The sequence below is a fragment of the Nicotiana sylvestris genome, chromosome 11, assembly GCF_000393655.2.
Source record: "Nicotiana sylvestris chromosome 11, ASM39365v2, whole genome shotgun sequence".
NCBI classification, from domain to species: Eukaryota; Viridiplantae; Streptophyta; class Magnoliopsida; order Solanales; family Solanaceae; genus Nicotiana; species Nicotiana sylvestris.
The window spans coordinates 11,150,062-11,166,271 of NC_091067.1; the positions used below are offsets into that span (position 1 = coordinate 11,150,062).

The 16,210-nt window shown below is 35.6% G+C and overlaps 1 protein-coding gene and 1 long non-coding RNA gene across 2 annotated transcripts; one reads left to right on the forward strand and one right to left on the reverse strand.

The window, feature by feature from the left end:
* Positions 1 to 586: 586 nt before the first annotated feature.
* LOC104248880 (class V chitinase-like) lies at positions 587 to 3,256 on the reverse strand. Its single transcript, XM_009805232.2, has 3 exons — positions 2,782 to 3,256; positions 1,188 to 1,826; positions 587 to 844 (listed from the first exon to the last, which is right to left on the reverse strand). The coding sequence occupies exons 1-3, from the start codon at positions 3,233 to 3,235 to the stop codon at positions 804 to 806; spliced, it is 1,134 nt and encodes a 377-aa protein (XP_009803534.1). The 5' UTR covers positions 3,236 to 3,256; the 3' UTR covers positions 587 to 803.
* Positions 3,257 to 4,706: 1,450 nt separating this feature from the next.
* Positions 4,707 to 15,586, forward strand: LOC104248878 (uncharacterized). Its single transcript, XR_011403628.1, has 3 exons — positions 4,707 to 4,792; positions 4,903 to 5,001; positions 15,276 to 15,586. It is a non-coding gene; the product is annotated as an uncharacterized lncRNA (long non-coding RNA).
* Positions 15,587 to 16,210: the final 624 nt, after the last annotated feature.

Below are 16,210 nucleotides of genomic sequence, written 5' to 3' on the forward strand. Positions count from 1 at the left end.
TTCTTTAGCGTTTAGTCCTGTAATTAATACTCCCTTATTAGTACTTATTTTAGCATGAATACATTTAAATTATGTTTATTTTTATTATAATTTTTTAATTAGCAATATTTATGTTACATAATTTTATTATCTTTATTGTTGAATATTTTAGGATAATGCCATGACACATCTTTTATTTTGTATTAATTTCTTGGAAAATACTTTATATGGTTGTATCTTACTAGGATTAAAGAAATATTTTGAGCACAAATTATATGTTTTGTTCTACGAAAATTTTACCAGAAAAAAAATACGAAAAAACCTGAATAACCCGAGAAAAATCGAGATTGAAAAACCCTAGTTTTACTGGTTTGGTTTGTTCTTTAGATTTAATAACCCGACACAATTGGTTTGATTTGGTAATTGTAAGATCCGAACCAACCCGACCTATGTATAACACTATATGTGTGTTTAGATTTAATTTATAAATATTCTTTGTAAAAAAACATTTTAAAATTACATACATTGACGGAAAATAATAAAATTATAATATTATTTTTTATATGAAAACGAGAAAATAATATCGAAAAACAAAAAGCATCAACTATTTTGGAACGAAGAAATATATTATTAGTACAAACAACAACAACAACAATAATAACAATAATAAACCTAATGTACTCCCAAAGGGGGAAGAAATATATTATTCGTAGAAAAATAAAATTGGGGAACACGATTTATTATTTATTTTATTTATGTCATAGTTCACATATCTGTCACCTTATTATAAGTAGGATACTTGACAAACACAATTACGTAATCCATCACTTCATCTCTTGAAATGACACTCCCCATGTTTGTGAAGCTGCAAGACACAAGTGGGGGAAATGTAAATAATAATAATAATAATAATAATAATAATAATAATAATAATAATAATAATAATAATAATAATAATAATAATAATAATTAATTGAGAAAGACAATTGTCTAATAATTCCGACCTTAAAAGCATTGATTATGTATAAAATTTCACAAGACTATCGACCAAATAGAATAGTCATGCTTTCCTAAGAATTCATGAGAAAACATGCACCAATAAAAATGATGTATTTTGACAATTATGTATTCGACAAAATTACGTGTTATCCATACAAAAATATAAATACCAGAATTAAAAAAAAAAACAAAGAAAAACTACGTCTAACCTGTACGAGAAAGTCCCCAATTTTGATCCCCTGCAACGTGCCATGCAAAATAACCAAGCAATCCTCTACCTTTAACATAATTAACCTTATTTCTAACAGTTTGAGTATCATCATAGCTAATCCAATTACTACCAGAGTAACAATAATCTCCAACAATGGTAGCGTTATACACAGTCGTGGCGCGACTCTCCACTATATAATCCCTAATTCTGTTATAAGTCATCGACCCATCATCGACCGCACCAACATTTGATTTTCCGGCAGCAGGTGCTCTAAGACCGTGAATATTCGCGTTAACTAATCGCCACGCATAGCCATAAAATGGAATTCCAAGCACCAATTTTTTTGTTGGAACACCAGCTTGAATCCATGCATTAATTCCATCACTTCCACTAACATGGTTCACAGGATCAAATAATTGTGCATGTGAATTGGTTTGTGATGGTGACCAATTTGGTCCATAGAAATCATAGGCCATAAGGTTAATCCAGTCTAAGTTTCTTGCCAATGATTCAACTGGGTAGTTCAACCCATTGACTCGGGGTGAGTTGGAAACCGCCGCCGTGAGAAGTAGTGCCGCCCTACCGGAATTTCTCGCCTCCGTGTTGATAGCGGTGCGCCACTCATTCAAAAGGGTCCCTGTTTAATTAACAGGTAAGTAAATAAAAGTGTACTCTTCAACAGTTTAAATTGTTAGCTAGATGGAGTGATTACACAATTCATATTGTATGGTATCATAGTAGACATATGGATATAATGAGCAGGTTTAACGAAACCTATCAGTTGTTATGAGATGATGGGGGCCTGCTTGGCCAATCGCCATCATATTATGATCAGTTTTTTGAACTTGTCAATATAATCGAGTGATTCTCTGAGGGATCTTTCCCCCTTTCAGATTATATATAACTGTGAGGAGAGTGAAAAAAATTGTTATTATTTTCGAAAATATCATAGACCCATAATTTGCAAAAGTTACATATAATGTGTCTAGTATCAAGAACCTAGTATTGCAGTCAGAGATATGATAATTAAGTAAATAAAAATATATTATGTGTATAATAATTTCTAATTTCAAATACTGTTGTCACATAATTCAATATAATATCTGAACAGACAGATGAGAGTTCAAATATCACAACTAGTGATGGCAAAATGGTTAAAAGAAAATAGTTAACCACCCATATTATCCACTAAAAATGGGTTGGATAATGAACTTTTTAAAAACGGGTCAAATATAAATAAGAATCATATTATCCATTTGGAAAATGGATAATCAATGGATAACTAATGAGTTTAACTTTTGCATTTATAAAGCTTCAAATTGGGGGTAAGTTTGGGAAAATAGAAATTCTCCCAAAAGGGATCATATTCAAGAAGTCATGGACCGGTTTATTATCCGTATTAAATATGAATCGGGTCGGATACTTTATCCATTTTTTCATTATCCATTTTCAATCCATCCCATATCCGACACGACCCGCCCGATTGCCTCTCCTAAATTCACAACTAGCTATATTTGTCCAAAAATAAATTCATGTAAGGGCCATCCATATGTGTAAAACAAATGAAGAAAATATATGTTTGTCAATAATACCTAAGTTTGTCATGTCTGCAGCTGATAATGGATATTCCCAATCAAGATCAAGGCCATGAAATCCTAATTGTCTAGCCAATCTTATTGATGAATCAATAAAACTTTTTCTTGAATTTGGTTGTCTAGCCATAATTCCATAGGCAGTTGAATTAGCTCTTCCTCCAGCTATAGACAAGAAAGTCTTGACCGAAGGATTTTTCCTTTGAACTGTACTTGTAAATTGCCTGAATGAATCTTGATTTTCCGGCGAAATAATTAACTGATTTAATTGAGGATTAAGATCGGCAAATGCACAAAATAGATGAGTGAAAAGTGTTGAATCTATGTTGTTTAATGCTAATCCACTGTCCTTAAACCAGTATCCTCCCTTAACATTTTGGCTATTTGTGCAAACTAGTTGCTGGAGGAGGAAACATGAGAAAATAATGGCGAAAAGAGTGACAGAATTAGCCATTAAATTGAAGGTTGATAGCTTATTTAATTTGTGACTTCGAGTTTAAATAAGTTTGAAGATTTGAGTTTACTGTCTACCGGCGGCTTTTAGTTTGCGATACATTTACTACTCCATTAGAAAGTGGTTGAATCTCTCAATATTTCTAAATAGAGAAAAGGTCAAAATTTTCCTGTATATCCTTCAGAATTGTGCAATTTTATCATCCGTTACACTTTTGGTTTATATATATATTTTTGTTAGCAAATCGTCTTGTATGTGTTCTTGTTATTAACGGAACAACGGGTATTCCGGTGACTAAGCTCCAGCTACAAGCGAAGTTCGGAAAGGGCCGGACCACAAGGATCTGTTGTACGCAACCTTACCTGCAAGAGACTATTTTCATGACTTGAACTGCTACCTGATGACTTGAACTGCGACCTGATGACTAGTTACGTCAAAATTATTAACAGAGCTCCAACATAAAATTACTGGACTTGAGTTACTCCACGTGTCCAAATTTTTCGAACAAAGATTCAAATCTACCCCTGGGCTTTCGATTATGGATAGTAAATAATCTCAAATTAGTGGATTCCATTCTTATCCCTTGATGGATTATTTCCAGCCGCCTAGTCTTATCCCTTTTTTCACGTTATGATGGAAAATTGAGAGTTTTGTTGCCGGTCTTGCATGGTTTCTTATGAAAATAGGGTAGAATTTAGCAATTTTTTGACTTATAGAGTTATAGATTATAGATATCGGCTTTGCTTGAAGCTCCACGTCTTGTAGCCTTTCCTTTTCGACTAAAGCTGGTTTTAACAAGCTTTTTTATGGCCAAAAATACATTTTTTTTTTTAAATTGAAGTGTTTGACTAAGTTTTTAAATGATTTTTTTTTGCTTTTGACTAGAAGTAGAAATAGTTTTGGAAAAGCAGAAAAAAGTAGTTTTTTCCCAAAAGTTATTTTTTAAAAAGCACTTTTGAGAAAAATACACTTAAAAACACTTTTTAGAAACTTGACAAAACACTAATTGCTGCTCAGAAATACTTTTAATTAATTAGTCAAAATCAAACTACTTTTCACCAATAATACTTTTGAAAAAAAAAAATATTTTTAAGAAAAAAAATACTTTTCAAGATAAGCTAAGATAATTTTAGAAGGTTGGCTAAACATGTTATAAGGCTCTCAGTAAACTAAACTAATGTGGAGAAATAGGCCATGATGATGACATAAATTATCAATCCGATTTTCATGATTTGGCTCAATCCAACAGCAAGTCCCATGTAATCAGTTTGATCATAATGATGAAACGTATGCATTCTGTATGGCAATTTACAAAGTTTAAACTTACAGAAAAGGCTCAAATATACCATTAAATTCTTTTTACTATATAGAAGAGAAAGAATTTCGACATGTGTGCTTCAGGTCAATATATATAAAATTAAGGGTATATTGGACTTTTCAACTATTAACTTTACGACGTTTTGATTTCTCTTCGTATCTTGGTTCTCATTGTTCTTCAATTTGATATGGTCTTTCATCGCTCTTTTCAGCGTCTGAAGAAATGCTTCAATTTCTGCAGTAACCCTTCTCATCAGTTTTTTCATTCTTGGTCTTCTCTTCGCATGCGATTTTGTTGCTAAAAATTCCTGGAGTATTATTGAAAATTTTCGATTAATTTTTCTATTTAGATATGTCTATGGACGCCCCAGATGGAAAAGAGGTTAAGGGAAGCCGAAGGCCGGATACGCGTTGCTCTCGATCTCAAAGCCGGTCTTCATCCTCTCAAGGTTTCTCTTTCATTATTCTCTCTCTTTTTTGTTTTTTAATTTGTACTCCTTTCTATTAAGTATTCATCAAGTGCGTGTGGAATCGAAAATTTATTTTTCTCCTGGACAGCTTTGCGAATTTTTTTTGCAAGTATTTGTTGATTTGTTCTGCACATAAGTAGGCATTTGTTTTATTTTTCATAATATACGGTGTTGCTTTTTGCAATTCAATAAACTCTTTACTTTGTGGCTACTTTCTTGAATTTTGGGAGTTGGCGAGGTCAAGCTTATGTAAATATGACTGTTAATAATCCAAAAAAAATTGTCCTCTAGCAATTTTGACTAGAGGAGGAGATTGTATGACCTCGGCGAAAGAATTTAATGAGAATGCAGATGGAATGAATGCTAATAATTAGAAGAAAGATTAGTTATCCTTAAGCATACAAGAAAGTGCAGCAACATTGGAACTCTTTGAATAGTGGTAGTTTCTGAAATGGAATTGGTGATTTCTTATTGAGGACCATATATATATGAATTATCCAATGGGTGGAGTTAATCAAATGAGGGGATTTAACTCCAGTGCCTAAAGAGATGGGACAAAATATACCATTCCTAAGTCCAAACAGAACTTGGAAAACTGCTGTTACTACAGAGGATGACTCATAAGTCATTATAGGTTAGGTGGCAATCAATTCAAGAATTAATCTCTCTTATTAGTTCTTTTTCTCTTACTCCTTTGGATTTAAAAATAGAGTTTCTCAGTCATGTGTGGTTGGCCTTTTGCCAAACCTATCAAGATAATACTTCCCTGCATAAGATGGTCCAAAAGTTAGTGAAGTCCTTGAGGAGAACTGATACAGAGCCCGTTTGGATTGACTTAAAAAAGTGGCTTTTAAGCATGATGCTTAAAAACACTTTTTAAGTACTGGAGCTTATTTTATAAATAAACAGTTACGTGTTTGGATAAAAGTGCTTAAGCTGAAAAAAAATTATTGAAGTGTTTGGTAAATAAGTGCTGGTAAGCACATTTTTTCTGTTAAAATGACTAAAATATCCTTAAAGTTGTAGTATGTTATTTTTGGAGACTTTCCTTCAAAAAAATTGGAAAAAATTATTTGTGTTTAGATGAGTTTTCATTTGAAGTTACTATATTTAGTGCTATATATTTGTTTCAACTTTTTCAAATATTTTGTATTTTAGTATTTGTACAAAACAAACAATTATGACATTGTTTGTTTGACAATATAAAAGAAACGAATTTCAAGAAAATAATTATTAGTAAATATACCATCAAACCAGGAGGAGTAAAATAAAAATGCTGATTATTTACGTGAGAAGAAATCATGAAAATAAAATCAGAGCACAAAAATTAAAAAATAGGGAAAGGCAACAAAAGATATGCCATAGAAATGACACTAGAAATGGTTGACAAAAATGGGAACAATGAAGGGAGAAGAAGGAAAAGAATGTTTGGGCTTTTAGCTTCGAAGGGTTTTGGGAAAATAAAAGATTATTAGGGATAAAGGAGTAAATTAAATGGTTAAACCCAACCAGTTTTTAAGCTATAAAAAATAAGTTGAGATTCACTAACTTGTTGTTTTTAGCTTGTTTAGGCTTAAAATCACTTGGCTTAAAAACTATTTTTAAAGTTACCAAACACTCCAACCAGCTAAAAAGTGTTTTTAAACTTATTTGACCAGCTTTTAACCCAATCCAAAAGCCTTGATAGTTTTTCACTGTAAATTGCTAGACAGTTCTTGCTAGCTTGTACTTTCGTAGTAGCTTGTAGCCTTGTACGATGCTTAGCAGGAGTTTGCCAGGTGCCATCTTATGCAGCTACTTTTCTAGATGGTTATCTAGCATATACGAAAATTGTCAGGCACCATAAAACATATTGGGTAAAAGCTTAATGTTCATAAAAACCCGAAAAATCGAACCAAATCGAAAATCAAACCGATCAAAAAAATCGATACTTTTTGGTTTGGTTTGATTTTGGTTTTGAATTTTAAAAACCGATCAAATTAGGTTTGGTTTTGATTTTAATCCGAAAAAAAACCGAACCAAACCGACTATAGGATTAGCTATTTCAAATTTATTATTACATTTATATAAATGTATATTTTTATACAAAGTTTCAAAAAATTTATGGTAAATGTTAATAGTTTGCACTTTTAGTATAGTTCTTTACCTTTACATTCTAGTTTGATCGGTAGTTTTCTTTTGTTAAGTGTAAGAATCCATTTCGTATTAAAAATAATATATTTTTAATTGAGTCCTTAGAATATTCATCACTATTTGATTAAATTATCATCAATATATCTTGGTAAATAATAGATTTCTCAAAGGGCAATTGATTTGATAGTGTTACATTGAAAATGTGGTCGCCGGAATATGTGTTTGGTAGTGTATGTCTTATATTATATTTAAGAAAAAACCAACAAATAACCGAAAATTCGACAAAACCCGACATAAACCGAATCGAGGAAAAACCGACTTAATTGATTTGGTTTGGTTCTAATATTTGAAAAATCGATTTACTTGATTTGGTTTCTTTTTAGGAAAAATCCGATCCAAAACGAACCATGAACACCCCTAGTTCTTGATAATTTTGTAAGGAAAACTGCTGTTACTACTGAGCTTTCTTCAAAGTAGTGCCACACGCTATTGAGAAGTCATTTGTTTGTTACCCAAAAAGAAAGCTATAAACGGAAAATGTGCATACCTCATTTTTCTCTTTTATTCATTTTTTCATCAAACAAAGATTGGGATAAACACGCAATAAGCCTTCAAGGGGGTTGCAATCCCCTGTTCAGGATAATAATTGCTTGTTCTTTAAAGTCAGATAACAGAATTTTTGCTAAAAACATAAAATCGATAATATTAAAATGTTTAAGATTTTAATTGGAGATGAATTTTGCAACCACTAACACTTGCAAAACTGTCGTTAAATTTTGGAGTTGCTGAAGTCTTTACAACTAATTGCGCATGATATGGTAAAAATTTATGTCCTTGAAACTTCAATTGACGGGGAGAACATTGTCCTGTAGAAATTTGAATGGTTAAAGTTTGGAATATCTATTAGTGTATTGATGTGGGTGCAAGAATATAGCTACGCTTCTCATATTTGATCAAACAAAATATAGAGATTCCACACTCATGCAGCGCTTATTATAGCTACGCAGAACAATTGATTTTGGATCAGTAGACCAATTCGAAGGTGCATTTGTCAACAATGATCAAAATGGAGAAGGGGTATGTCCTGACTTATATTTCATACACAGATCTGACTGATGTTCATACGCACAAGGAAGAAGATTCTCATTAAAAATGTTCGAGTTCATTTTTCTTTTATTGGGATTAAAAAACTGAAGACCGACAAATCTTATGCCATAGAAGCGGACAAGAACAACAATAACAACAACCCAGTAAAATTCTACTAGTGGGGTCTGGGGAGGGTAGTGCGTGTTGTGATTCTCGGATCAATATGAAGATTATTTGGGAGGAAAAACAACTCTATTTCACAAGAATAGAATTATAGAGAATTTACACCAAGAATTTCTCTCTACAAAAAACCTCACCAAACTCTCTTTTTGTTCTCACAATCTCTTCCTGGATTGTATTTCAATCTCTCTGGATTGATGTTTCTGTGTAAAACATAAGGCTCTATTTATAGCCTTAAAGAAGGTGGTTGGTGGTTGAATTCTTCATTCAACAATGGAGGCTTCAACAATGGTGGCTTCTAGAATGGGTTGGTGGCTTCAACAATGGTGGGCTTCTAGAATTGGTAGTTGGCAGCAGCTGAACTTATCAATTCTCCCCCTTCAGCTGCATTCCAACGCAGCTACTATTTGAAAGTTATTCCAACTATGTCTCTGCACAGCTCTAACTTTTCTTGAGTGACCACCTTTGTTAACATGTCTGCTGGATTCTCCTTCGTATGGATCTTCACTAGTTTCAACAGTTGTTGATTCATCACCTCGCGTATCCAGTGATAGCGAATGTCGATGTGCTTTGTCCGAGAATGATACATTGAGTTTTTGCTTAAATCAATTGCACTTTGACTATCACAATGTATCTTATACTCTGTTTGATTTATCCCTAGTTCTTGGAGAAACCGCTTTAGCCACAACATTTCTTTTCCAGCTTCCGCTACAGCAATATACTCTGCTTCAGTTGTGGATAGTGCAACACACTTCTGCAATCTTGACTGCCATGACACAGCTCCCCCTGCAAAAGTATAAACATATCCTGAGGTTGATTTTCTTCCATCAGGATCTCCGGCCATATCTGAATCTGTATAGCCTTCCAAGACTGGATCAGCTCCCCCAAAGCACAGACTTGATTTTGAAGTACCTTTAAGATACCTGAAAATCCACTTAACTGCCTCCCAATGTTTCTTTCCAGGGTTAGAAAGAAAACGACTTACCACACCTACCGCATGTGCGATATCTGGCCTCGTGCAAACCATGGCATACATCAGGCTTCCAACTGCTGAAGAATATGGAATTGTAGACATCTCCTCAATCTCTTTCTTGGATGAGGGGCACAAACTCTTGCTCAACTTGAAGTGATTTGCCAAAGGGACACCTACCGGTTTGGCATTACTCATATTGAACCGTTTGATCACCCGTTCAATGTAATTTTCTTGAGATAGCCATAACTTCTTGTTTCTCCTATCTCGAGTTATCTGCAATCCCAAAATATGTTGAGCTGGACCTAAGTCTTTCATTTCAAAGGACTTAGAGAGTTCTTTCTTCAACTGTCTAATTTTTGTTGCATCTTGTCCGACGATCAACATGTCGTCTACATAAAGTAGAAGTACAACAAAATTGCCATCCGAAAATCTCTGAATGTAAACACACTGATCTGCAGCAGTCCTTTTATATCCTTGACTTACCATAAATGAGTCAAACCTTTTGTACCACTGCCTCGGTGCTTGCTTTAGGCCATATAAACTTTTCGTAAGCTTATAGACGAGGTTTTCTTTTCCTGAAACCTCAAAACCTTCCGGCTGCTCCATATAGATTTCTTCATTTAGATCACCATGAAGAAATGTTGTCTTGACATCCATTTGTTCAAGCTCCAAATTCAAACTGGCTACCAATCCAAGGATGATGCGGATTGAAGTCAATTTTACAACTGGTGAAAATATTTCATCAAAGTCAATTCCCTTTTTCTGTAGGAATCCTTTGACTACTAACCGGGCTTTGTGCTTCACCACCTTTCCGCTGCCATCTTTCTTCAGCTTGAATACCCATTTACTCTTCAGTACCTTCTTTCCTTGTGGAAGTTTCACAATCTCATAAGTGTTGTTTTTCTGTAAAGAGTTCATCTCTTCGGTCATTGCTTGCAGCCATTTTTCTTTATCCGTATGAGATATAGCTTCATGGAAACTCTCTGGTTCTCCATCTTCAGAAAGTAGAATATACTCGATTTCTGGGTATCGAGTTGATGGAATCTGACCTCGTTCAGATCGACGAGGTTGTTGATTATTAGCTTCAGGATGTGTACCATCATCGTTCCCCTGTGATGGTTCTGTAGTTTCCTGAGGGGTTTGTGCCTCCCCCTGCCAAACATCCTCCTGTTCTGCTTCTGGTACTGCTTCATGCTCCCCCATGCTATTTGTGTCAAACTGCAATGGTAGTGGATCTGGACCAACTTTTTGGGCACTGGAACCTCTTTCATAAGACATTGTGGGCTTTTCAATGTCTTCAATTGTCTGGTTTTCGTGGAATACAACATCCCTACTTCTGATCACCGTCTTCTGTATTGGATCCCATAATCTATACCCAAATTCTTCATCTCCATAGCCTATGAAGATACATGGTATAGTTCTACCATCAAGCTTCTTCCTGAGCTCCTTGGATACATGTGCATGTGCTAAACAACCGAATACCCTTAAGTGAGAATATGAGGGATTCTTACCCGACCATATTTTCTCTGGAACCTCAAAATTCAACGGGGCTGATGGTGACCGGTTGATTAGGTAGCAAGCGGCGCGAACAGCTTCTCCCCAGAATGGCTTAGGCAGCTTTGCCATACTGATCATACTTTTGACTCTTTCCATAATTGTCCGGTTCATTCTCTCGGCTACTACATTGTGTTGTGGGTGCGTGGGACCGTCTTTTCATGTCGAATCCCTTATCTCTTGCAATAGGAATCGAACTCCTTGGAAGTATAGTCGCCTCCATTATCTGAGCGAAGGCATTTTAATTTCTTTCCCGTTTCACGCTCTACCATGGCATGAAATATCTTGAAATAATCAAAAGCCTGGTCCTTTGTCTTTAAGAAGTACACCCACACCTTTCGAGAAGCATCATCAATGAAAGTCAGAAAATACCTATTGCCGCCAAGTGACTTCTCCTCCATGGGACCACAAATATCAGAGTGTACCAGACTGAGTAACTCTGATTTTCTGGTTGAAGAAAATGTAAAAGAGACTCTATGTTGCTTTCCGAATAAGCAATGATTACAAGGGTCTAAAGCAGCATTCTTGTCCATTCTGATAAGCTGCTTTTTCGTTAGAATTGATATCCCCTTTTCACTCATGTGACCGAGTCTCTGGTGCCACAGGTTTTGAGACGCCTCTTTTTCCATAACATTGAGGCTGTCTGAACATACCTTCACATGAGTTTTATATAAGTTGCCACAAATATGTCCTCGAGCGAGAATCATAACCCCTTTCAGCAATTTCCATGTGCCTTTTCCGAAATAACTTTCATAGCCCTGTTTGTCAAGAGCTATACCTGATATTAGGTTTAGACGAAGATCTGGCACATGACGGACATCTTTCAATATCATTGTACTCCCGATATTTGTTTGTATTTTGATATCACCAATTCCAACTATCTCACAGGAAGAAGTGTTCCCCATCTTCACTACTCCAAAGTCTCCTGCTTTGTATGTTGTGAAGAAATCTTTTCGGGATGTGGCATGGTATGATGCTGCAGTATCTACCACCCATTCGTTTTCTTCTTGACTTGAGACGTGAAGGCATGTCTCTTCTTGGATGGAACAAATGGCTACCTCTCCGTGGGTAGTGACCAATGCATCTCCATCCTTTTGCTTCAACTGCTCCTTCTCCTTATGCAATTTTCTGCAGTTCTTTTTTAAATGGCCCTTTATTCCACAGTGGTAGCACGCATATGATGACTTCCTACCATCCGTGGATTTTCCCCTACTCTTGCTTCTGCCTCTCCTCTTATCTTGACTTCTTTCTTGTTGTCTCCCTCTTTCTGTAATAAGGGCATGCGACTCACCATGATCGATGTCCTTTCTTCTGGCTTCTTCATTAAATAAGGCATCTTTAACCATAGACATGGTCAGATTTCCACTAGGAGCTGAATTACTGAGAGAGACTACCAGCGTCTCCCAACTATCAGGAAGAGAACTAAGAAGTAGTAGGGCTTGCATCTCATCCCCGAGCGGCATGTCAACAGACGATAATTGATTTATCAAGCTCTGAAACTCACTAGTATGCTCGGCAACTGAAACGCCTCATCAACAAGGCTTTGTTCCTAGCGGTCTTGGCTTGATACATCCCTTCTAACTTCACCCAGAGGGCATACGCATCTGTCTCTTGTGCAACATGATGAAAAACGCTATCGTCAATCCATTGTCGAATTTGACCGATAGTTTTTCTGTTTAATTTCTTCCACTCTGCTTCTTTGGTGGAATCGGGGTTCCTACCCTTTGCTTCTATGGGATCAAACAAATCTTTACAACTGAGGAGATCTTCCATCCGAGGTCTCCACAATGTGTAATTTGTGGCAGTAAGCTTTATCGTAGCTCCAGATGATGATGACTCTTCCATTATGTCTTTAAAATGGCTTGGTCAAAATTTTGGAGCAGAATCTCACCAAACGGAACTCACCAACACGTCCGGAATGGTGAAAAATGGTAGGATTGACTCTTCTTGGGTCAAAATAGGGCCTCCAGAAAATTTTCAAAATTTACACCAAACTTTTGGGGTTAAATCGAAAATATACTGAACTTGTGGGGCAGATTTATAATTTCAGTAACTTCAGGGGTTATTTCATAAATTTCTAAAATTTTTATGCTGACTGGATACTGACGTGGCGCTGACTGGATGCTGACGTGGCGCTGACTGGATGCTGACGTGGCGCTGACTGGATACTGACGTGGCGCTAACTGGATGATGATGTGGTGCTGACTGGGCAGTTACTATTCATCATCTTCTTCCTTGGGCAGAAGAAAAAAAAATTGTCATAACTTCTTCGTTTTAGCTTTGTTTGGCCTCTGGAAAATTGCGTTGAATTCGTATCGACGCAAGGAATCTAATGAAATGATCAAAACACACCGAAGATCACGTTTTCGAAAAAACGTAAATCCGGGTTGAAATTTTCAGTGTTCCGATATTTCTCGATGAACACAGAATCGAAGGCTCTGATACCACTTGTTGTGATTCTCGGATCAATATGAAGATTATTTGGGAGGAAAAACAACTCTATTTCACAAGAATAGAATTATAGAGAATTTACACCAAGAATTTCTCTCTACAAAAACCTCACCAAACTCTCTTTTTGTTCTCACAATCTCTTCCTGGATTGTATTTCAATCTCTCTGGATTGATGTTTCTGTGTAAAACATAAGGCTCTATTTATAGCCTTAAAGAAGGTGGTTGGTGGTTGAATTCTTCATTCAACAATGGAGGCTTCAACAATGGTGGCTTCTAGAATGGGTTGGTGGCTTCAACAATGGTGGGCTTCTAGAATTGGTAGTTGGCAGCAGCTGAACTTATCAGTGTGTACGCAGACCTTATCCCTACCCCAAAGGGGGAAAAAGGCTCAAGAAAAAACAACAAATAAAGAAAGGAATTGGATATAATGTCACAGATGGTGATGCTTGTGTCAGGTTTATTGTATTACTCATGTTGCAATTTGTTATGTGGTACACCACCATTTTTCTAGCTAATATCCATTTGATGATCGTTGCGTGGGATTTATTGAACATGGTGAAGCATATTAGAGCGTTGGAATGAGTTCAGGCAACTTAAACAGTGAAATGATGGAGGTATATCTACAAGGTCAGATTGGCAGCGACACGAACGCATATATTCCTAGGACGGAGGGAGAGCACAGGTCAGTAACCATTCGTTACAACATACAAATAGTCTCAAAGAACTATTTCAGTAACGCTTCATTAATTATCAATCATTGCTAACATAAGCAACTGGTAGTTTTTTCTACTCTGTAATTAAATCTGCATATACTGAAATGAAGCGACTAAGCTTCCATATGAGAAAGAAGAAAAGTGCCCACTGTTAGCTTTGTCTTGAATTTTCCATGCTTAGTCTACCTTATCTTCGAGCCATTTAAGACTGTGGTCATTACAAATGAGTTATAAGTGAATTTGAATTCCACTAAAATGCTCATTCTTTGATCTTTTTGTTTAGTATCTTTACTTTTTAGCCACGAGAGGTCGTGGTGATTTAAATGAGTTATGAGTATATAATTCAATGAAAGTTTCTATAATGTAGTTAGCTCTTCCTATCATGTTATTTGAGTTATATATTAAGATTACTGATCCCATACTTGTGATTTTCTTTTCTTTTTGGATTATGATTTAAAAATCATGACATAACTTCGTAATATTAATGGTTACATACTTCTTTTATGTTTTTTCTCTATATTATGGTTTAAACAAGCATGGTGCATTGACAGACTTCTTCCTCTGTTCTTTTCTTTTGCTTGCTAAGAGTTTTATAAGCTCAATGTAAGTTCAATGATAGGAGATGTTATTTCCAGACAAAGGATGTAGGCTAATGTCTTCAATTTATAGAAAGAAGACCTTTTCGTGTTTCTCAGATGTAATCTTTCTGTACCAGCGATGTAGTATTTAACGATAATCCTTTACCTTCTTGATCAAAGACGGAAGGACGACAAACAGAGAGATATAAGATATTTGAAGTTACAGTGGGAATAGTAACTTTATGGCAATTAATGACAAACGTGAGCAATTAAATTTGAAGAAATTCTTTGATTCTGCTCATGCATGTTCTCTTTTAAATCTTTAGTGTCAAATTTCATTACGTTTGGTAAGGTCACTTTCACTTTGGCTATAGAGTAACTAATTGATGCTGCCTGCTAGAATTTATTTTTCATTACGTTTGTACATGTATGTGAGCATTTGTGACAGCTGGTATCAATTTTGTCTTAGAGATGGACCCATTCTTTATTTAGTTTCTATAAATTTTGAAAGTTTCATGGATACACATATTTCTTTCCTTTTTTGTGTATTTCTCTATATTTTACAAATTAATTTATTTTCAACAGAATGCATGGGACAGCCTTGCAAGGACATGAAGCAAAGCTGAAAAAGATGGTAATAGGAAGAACACCGTTCTTATGACATTTTTTGCACATTTGTTAGAAAAGAACTATATCATACCTATGTAAACAGAGCACTCTTTTCATTACAGTTATCTATTTTGATTCAGGGTGGGCAAAGCATTTGAATATATTCTTCGAGTGAAAACCCCCATGGAAGTTATCTAATTGTTATTTTACAATTCCAAAAGAGTACTATGTGGATTTTGCACTTATCTAAATTTTGGTTCTTGCAAATATTGCAATAGTTTAAATCATGTGATCCTTTACATGCATCTATTTCTCTTTCATATCAAAATTGATGGGTTTTTAATGCCTTTGCCTTATGCTTCTTATGTTTTGATGATCTAACAAACTTGTTGTGAAGAACCAGATAGAGAACCTGGCCCACATGGTATACATTTCAACTGACCTGGTTTAAGTCTGAAAATCAGCAAATAAATGAACGACCATAAGGAGGAACACAACAGGGACCTGGTGACCTGGTCCCTTAGGGTTCTCCGACACAAGTACAAGTCAGTGATTGTCCGCAATCATTATAAAGAGGAACATAACAGGGACCTGGTCCCTTAGGGTTCTCTGACAGAAGTACATGTCAACTGTACAGCTGGAGCGAACAACAGAAAGTGACCATCTCACAACTGTTACAAAAGAGGAACACAACTAGGATCGGTCTGGTAGTGTTCTCTGACAGAAGTACAAGTCGACTATCCAACTGAAAAGCAACTGCACAGAAGTGGCTGTGCAGACAGTACATCAGTCACTTCTCATTGGGAAGAAGCGTGTATCAAGAATTGACACCACTATCCATTGTAATGTCTTTTGTGATATAACAACCTGGTGCAAGGTACAATATCTGTGTGCATTCGGTGATATTCTCT

Bases quoted from the DNA above. Each gene is read 5' to 3' on its own strand.
- LOC104248880 (XM_009805232.2), bottom strand. From the start codon at position 3,235: ATGGCTAATTCTGTCACTCTTTTCGCCATTATTTTCTCATGTTTCCTC. The intron at 1,827-2,781 runs GTATTATTGACA...TTAATTAAACAG, and splicing joins TGCAGACATGACAAACTTAG to GGACCCTTTTGAATGAGTGG. The intron at 845-1,187 runs GTTAGACGTAGT...TGTGTCTTGCAG, and splicing joins TTGGGGACTTTCTCGTACAG to CTTCACAAACATGGGGAGTG.